This window comes from Schistocerca piceifrons, chromosome 8 (genome assembly GCF_021461385.2).
Source record: "Schistocerca piceifrons isolate TAMUIC-IGC-003096 chromosome 8, iqSchPice1.1, whole genome shotgun sequence".
NCBI lineage: Eukaryota > Metazoa > Arthropoda > Insecta > Orthoptera > Acrididae > Schistocerca > Schistocerca piceifrons.
In genome coordinates, this window is record NC_060145.1 from 130,524,316 (window position 1) to 130,532,091 (window position 7,776).

Genomic DNA, 7,776 nt, shown 5'->3' on the forward strand with positions numbered 1-7,776 from the left:
AGACGTTTGCGAATGGTCCTCGCCGATACCCCAGGAGCAACAGTGTCCCTAATTTGCTGGGAAGTGGCGGTGCGGTCCCCTACGGCACTGCGTAGGATCCTACGGTCTTGGCGTGCATCCGTGCGTCGCTGCGGTCCGGTCCCAGGTCGACGGGCACGTGCACCTTCCGCCGACCACTGGCGACAACATCGATGTACTGTGGAGACCTCACGCCCCACGTGTTGAGCAATTCGGCGGTACGTCCACCCGGCCTCCCGCATGCCCACTATACGCCCTCGCTCAAAGTCCGTCAACTGCACATACGGTTCACGTCCACGCTGTCGCGGCATGCTACCAGTGTTAAAGACTGCGATGGAGCTCCGTATGCCACGGCAAACTGGCTGACACTGACGGCGGCGGTGCACAAATGCTGCGCAGCTAGCGCCATTCGACGGCCAACACCGCGGTTCCTGGTGTGTCCGCTGTGCCGTGCGTGTGATCATTGCTTGTACAGCCCTCTCGCAGTGTCCGGAGCAAGTATGGTGGGTCTGACACACCGGTGTCAATGTGTTCTTTTTTCCATTTCCAGGAGTGTAACAATAAAGACATTAAATGTATTATAAGCTTACAACATTAAGAACTGTACATAGATATGTTTCCAAAATACATACAATACAAGAATAAGGTAATGCAATGTATGACAATAAAAGAATAACACTAAACTAGTGCTTAAAGGTTAAAGATGTAGGCGCACATGAAAAAATTTGCATACTGGAATATCAACATGTGAGGATCTTAACATCTACTCATAAAAAAAGTTCAAATGGCTCTAAACACTATGGGACTTAACATCTGTTGTATTAGTCTACTACACAGTTTAGGAAATTATATTTCCATCAACACTGTATTACCATTTACGTCAAAAAACATTGTTAGAGCCAATAATCCCCCTATTTTTATGTACCGGTGAGGTGGTATTTGTCAAGTTTTTTCTCTACTGTTAGAGGCCCATCTTGTCTAAGTTTTGTTTATGCAAGGTGTGAATGACATTAGTAGCTAGGAATTTGCAGTCTAACACAATGCTTATTTACCAATCACAGAACATACATAACAAAAGAGTTTACAGCAAGTCATCTTAGAAAACAGCATTACTAAACTCAAGGGGGTAAAAAAGACGGGAGTTGTCTTACATCACAAACTTGATGCCGATGTCCGCCACAGTAAGTAGCCAAAAACAATATGTTCACTGCATTCGTTCCTCCACGGTTCGCCGTGGTGATTCTTCCCCATGACATTACTCTGACGTGCCCATGCCCATTTTGGACCATACTGGATGCTTTGATTGTATGAAGACGTGGATCTTCCATCAAAAATACCAGCTTGCATTGCTTAAAGCTGTACTAATCAATCCAATCGTAGTCTAAAGGCGCCAAATTCCATCCGTAAGCCTCTCAAGCAATATTATCTTTTGTATACTGGTACATGAATTATGGTTACACTGCTTACTTTTGTCATAGTGGTGTTACTTCTGTCATTTAATTTTAGTTATGCCTTACTTTAATCATAGTATGTTCTATCTCTTCTTTCCTGTGTTTTTCGTTGCATTCCAAATCGCAAACAGACACCTGAGCCATAATGTGTCGACAGTCTTGTCCCCACACAACACATGGCTACGTAACTGCGCTAATTCCTCCCGCTGATAATTTTCATATTTCCTCCCCCTTTAACCCTTTCTTTACCAGCGTAGCTTATAAGAAACATCGTCTTTCCATAGATGTATTTTACATCAAACCGATTTTAACTACTCTTTGCCACTGTTTGCTTGAAGCTCCATGCCAGTAGTGACTGTTCCTGACAACAAATGGCAGGAACTAACGCGCCGGAAGAAGGAAACAATTGTTGAGCGTGACTAGTTGCTGCAGTCTTCATTGTGAAGAACTGATGATAAAAAACGCGTAAAATACGTAAGTTTTGCACTTTCGTTTACAGTGAAATAATTATCATGTGTTGTGACAATCCTTCCTGTGTAAGTACGTCATACATTTGACTTGCATAATGATTTCCAGATAAGATAAACTGCGAACAAACTTATGTTACATCAAAGCAACAGTGGAATAGAGTGGAAATTCCGTGATATAATGCCTCGCTTTACAAATATATTGATGTAGGTGTTTGAAATTTTGCTTTGCAGGTATAAAATCACATTCTAGACACTTTTTAAATATTGCGTCATTATGTCTGGCTTTTTGACTGATGCTGACCTAGAATATACTATGAATTTACCCGATAATGAGTTCAATGCGTACATTGATGTCCCTGATGGGCATATATCAGATGTTGGGGACGAAGATAAAGATGAAACTGTCGAAACTGATGAAAGTTCTCAAGCTATTTCCGAAGCAGCTGTCATGAATTTCATTCAGATGGTGTAAAAGGAGGATGGAGCTGAAATTTCGGCAATTAGAGAGGAGCAAAAGACAGAATATGAATTTCCAAAGGTAGGAATCACTAACGGAAGTAGCAATATTGAGAAAGTACATAAGTATAAGTATAATTACGTATTTTAGACGTCAATATCTTTAAATTTCAGGCTGATGCAGTCAGGAGTGGTAAAGTTATTTATTCCCAGCCAAAATCAGATGTAAGCGACAACAATACAAATGAAGGAGCACCATCTACACGTGAGCAGCAGCAGCAAGTAAAACATAGATGTAAGCGCGGTGATTATAAATTTAGAAAAACTGATTTTGTGGTACAAGACACAGAGTGGAAAGGATCACTTCCACCACCACCAGTAGAGGAAATGACACCTTTGAAATATTATAAAATATTTATGAATGATGACGTATTTGAACTCATTTCTGAGCAGCCCAATATCTATGCTTTGCAGAAAGATTCAGTTTCTTTGCAGACGAGCAAAAATGAAATGGAGCAGTTTGTTGGTATTTTACTGCACATGGGCATAATCAAAATGCCTTCCATTCATTTATACTGGTCGAATGAGTGTAGATATTCACCAATAGCTGACGTGATGAGCAGAACTCGCTTCTTCCAGCTGCTGCAGTATTTTCATGTTGTCAATGATCAATACTTGCCTGAAGCTAAAAGTAATCGAGACAAACTCTTCAAGATTCACCCACTTTTATATGCATTGCAGTCATCATTGAAGACCCTCCCTCCAGAAGAATACCAAGCTGTTGATGAACAGATAATACCATTCAGGGGTAGAAGTGGTTTGAAACAGTGCGTAAGAAATAAGCCTCACAAGTGGGGCTACAAATCTTTTACGAGAGCTGGTGCTTCAAGCATGATGTATGATTTTGAAATTTATGTTGGCAAAAACACCTGCAGTGATAGAGGATTAGGTTTGTCTGGCGATATTGTTTTGGCATTGACGGAAACATTGCCAGAGAAACAGCATTTCAAAGTGTTTGCTGATAGTTGGTTTTCGTCTATACCATTAACAATTGCCCTGAAAGAAAGGGGCATTGAATTCTGCGGCACTATCAGCACAGACAGGATGGGAAAATGTCCCTTGAACACTGAAGTGGAGCTCAGGTAACTGGACGTGGCTCCTGTGACTGGAGAGTGGAGACAACAAACAATGTATGTAGCTTTAGTACGCTGGTTTGACAGAAAATGCATAAATTTCGTGTCAACATATGCTTGTGTTGAGCCCATGGCAACATGTAGACGCAATTCTGTATCTGAAAAGAAATTCATTGATTTACCTAGACCTTACATAGTGGAAAAGTACAAAAAACATATGGGGAGGGGGGGGGGGGGGGGGCGTGGACCTAGCTGACATGTTGATAGAACTATACCATATCAACTTGATGTCACAGAAGTGGTATATGCGCATTGTGTACTGGTGTTCGTCTGTAGCAGTTGTCAATGGATGGCTACTCCACCGATGTGCGTTTTGATGGGTTCGAACACATTTTGCAGGTATGGTAGAGAAGAAAGGTCGATGTAAAGTTTGCACTAAGTCTACTACACAAATTTTTTGCACCAAGTGTAAAGTGCAACTGTGTCTCACAGCAAATAAGAAGTGTTTCCACATCTTTCATGGAATATAATTACTTCATAAGGAGAAGATACAACACACACTGAAGTCTGACAAGATACCTGAAAGTAAAACAGTGAAATGTTTGCAGTACAAAAATTTCAAATTTTTACTAATACACAGAGCTGAAATTGTTAATTACCCGAAGGAAAATTAGTCTTCACCAGATTGTCAATAATAAAAATGCTTCTAAGCTGTAAAATGTGATGTATAAACCAATATTTTGCTTGAATAAACCCATGTTTATTGAATTTTGTTTCTATGATGTCACTACATGTAAGAACCACTGTTGCTTAAAAGCAACATTCCAAAATTTTTGGAATAAAACATAAAAAAATTATATCATATTTTACATTTATGCACCTAAATAACTGTAAAAACGAATGCAGATTTTTTTTTCTCAAAACTTCGAAATTCGGTAAAGAAAGGGTTAAGAAAGATTCTGGCTAGAGCAGCCAGAGGCAGCAGTCATGAGTGCGTGAGTTTTATCTGTATGATTGCATGAACGTGTATGTGTGCTTTGCATCCTTTCTGAAGAAAGCATTGGCTGAAAACTTATGTGAGCACTCTTTCTCGTGGTGCCTGCCTGCTGATTGGCCTGTGGGGTAGCAGTCTATCCGTTTCGCAGTATAGTTATTCCCTCATGAAGTTTGTTGTAAATAATTCACTGCATCTCAACATGAACAATGATGTACCTAATTGCGATACCAGAAGAAAAAATGACATTCATTACTCGACATTAAGATGGTCATCTGTAGCACAAACAGGGGTTCTCAGTGCTGCAACCAAAGGTATTGATTACTTACCCATTGATACAAAATGCTTGACTGATAGCAAAGTAAAATTTGCAGCTAAACTGAAAACATTTCACTTTGACAATTCCTCCTATTCTGAAAAAGATAATCTATCGTTGTAAAGTATAAACGGTGATGGGTAGGAATTACTGACTAACTAATTAAAAAAGTATGCTCCATTAGCCGAATGATCAGCACATTGCCACACATGGGGGCCTGGGTTCGATTCCCGGCTGGGGAGGGAGATTTTCTCCCCTCAGGGACTGGGTGTTGTGCTGTCCTTTTCATCATTTCATTCCCATTGTCGACGCGCAAGTCGCCCAATGTGGCACTCAATAAGACTTGCACTTGGCGGCCGAACTTCCTGTCCGGGAACTCCCGGCCACTGATGCCATACGTTCATTTCCATTTTCAATTAAAAAACAAAAAAATCTAATAAATGATCAGTATGGAGACATGGTTACAAAAAATTAATATCAATATGTAATGGCTCATTCCACATCATTACGATTTATTGTGCAAATGACACATGGAACATGAAACTAACTAACTAAATACTGGTATTTCACAAAGCATGCTGTAGGCTTATATGCTTTGAAAACTACAAAATGAAATTCAAAAGTAAAGTCAGGCGATCAAAGAAGATGTACATTCCATTTGTGCTCTGTTTGGTTATTCCTGAAAAACTTTCAGAATTACTGGGGAGAAATATTCTGGGGAAAGAAGCAAATAGGCTACTGAACTTACTGGCAGATTAAAACTGTGTGCTGGACCGAGACTCGCACTCGGAACCTTTACCTTTCGTATACAAGTACTCTACCGTCTTGAGCTACCAAAGCGCAACTCAGGACCCGTCTTCACAGCTTTAATTCCGCCAGTACCTCGTCTCCTATCTTCCAAAATTCACAAAGTTCTCCTGCGAACCAGCACTCCTGGAAGAAAGGACATTGCAGAGATATGGCTTTGCCATAGCCTGGGGGACGCTTCCAGAATGAAATTTTCGCTCTCCAACGGAGTGTGCGCTGATATGAAACTTCCTGACAGATTAAAACTGAGAGCCATCCCGTGACTCGAACTCGAGACCTTTGCCTTTAGCGGGCAAGTGCTCTGCCAGGGGTCTCATGCCTAGAAGCGGGTCCTTTCAGCATTGCCGACAACAACAATTAACTTCTTGTAAGGCTGAATGGAAGTCAAGTGAAACGGTAAGTCGTTACTTCGTTTGTGGTATGGTAGTTTCCAAGACTAGCTTGAAAAACGTCGTGCTGTAGAAATCTTGTCAAATCGCTATCGACTTTGTGCAAGGCATGTTGCAGGAATACTTGTGTGATACAGTTAATACAGCAATAGGACAAACTCGGAACCATAAAAGAACAGGGAATATCTCTAGCAGAAGATTTGGTCCTGCCTAGAACGTGTTGTTAGAGAGGATGCGTTGACCTCCTGAGAAGACCCATTACAAACGATCTTCCATTTTAGCTGTGGGAGTGCAAGCCAACGTTTTATTCTCACAGTGAATCTTCTGTGAAGCAAGCACAGCACCTATTTCCGTTCATATAGATTATATCAGCTGAAGTATGTCGCCCTGTGAAAGACCAATCGTGTTGACACGAATAAACCAGTGTCAGTCATCAGGGAAAGCTCTGAGAATTTTTGGTGCCAGCATAAGGCCAGGAGCATGTAAGTCTTCATTGAACTGGCGCAATACAAGGATGTGGCAGATGCGATCTATAAATGTAGATTTAAATGACTCTGGATTTTAGAAACGTATGGGTTTAATAAATTCCGAATAATCCAGGTGAGCTTGTATAATTCTATTTTTATTGGCATAGCGTGCTGTGAGGATTCTCTTCGTTCCTTCATATGTTTCAGAGATCACAGCGATAGCATCCTTTGCAGTCGACTGCTGGAACCGTTCCCAAAAACGAGCCAAAGTCTCGACATCTCCTGGAAACGTCTAAGTCTTGAAGTGGGCAGTTTGGTGGTGCAACGACTGAAGGTACTGTCGCAGCAGGTCATTTATCACGAATGCTGGTGTGGGCTACGGAATTCATCAGTTTCCATAAATTGGATGCCGTTGTCTCAGCGGCTCAATGTAGCACTTAATTTCATATACAACAAACAGATGGTAAAACCCATCATAGATAGTCTACAGGCATAGTGTAAAATCTCAAAATCTGTTAAAGAACCGTCTGGGCAGTAACAATAGTAGGGTATATAATAATGGAATCAAGTAGATTTACAAATGACACTACGAAATGTGTGGTGTGATTACTGAATTCAACTTGACTGTTTGTCATTGTTGAAAGAGACTGCCTGGCGTGACAAATCCTTGCAGTGAGCCCTTCGTGGTATTGCTATGTGAAGTGCATTCAAAAATCGTGGTGTCACACCAGCAATCATGGAAATCTTCCAGGGTTTTGACACGAATATTTATTCGTGAATGACATTAATAAGCAGCACTTTACAGTTTAACACAACACTTTATTTACCAGTCACAGAACATAATTACGCTGTATAACAAAAAAATTTACAGCAAGTCATCTTGAAAATCAGCATTACTAAATCAGAGATATAACTGTGTTTGTTCCAATTTCCAACATTGCATAATCAGCAAGTGTTCCATTTTCTGTCAGATGTTATATTTGTGATCTGTTTCATTTTCATACATCAGTCGTTCTTCAGTGCCTATTATCTTCTCAGTGACATGTATAACGTCCAGAATATACAAAAATAATGGTAGAATTTAAAAGTTCAAAAGTTCTTATATAATAGCTTGCATGAGCTTCTATAAATTGCATTTCCTATGGTCCTTAGAGTACTTCTTATCTTCTGCTGGTAGGTGAGTTGCCTCCAAAAAATACTGTCATCAACAGTGGTTCTATCTATGACTAGTATATATTTTTAATTACTTGTGTCATGCACACAGTGAGATTTTTC

The 7,776-nt window shown here is 40.4% G+C and overlaps 1 protein-coding gene across 1 annotated transcript; it reads left to right on the forward strand.

Annotated features, from left to right (window-relative positions):
• Positions 1 to 2,213: 2,213 nt before the first annotated feature.
• Positions 2,214 to 3,541, forward strand: LOC124712123 (piggyBac transposable element-derived protein 3-like). Its single transcript, XM_047242422.1, has 2 exons — positions 2,214 to 2,405; positions 2,570 to 3,541. Exons 1-2 carry the CDS (start codon positions 2,214 to 2,216, stop codon positions 3,539 to 3,541), a joined length of 1,164 nt encoding a protein of 387 aa, XP_047098378.1.
• The last annotated feature ends 4,235 nt before the right edge of the window (positions 3,542 to 7,776 follow it).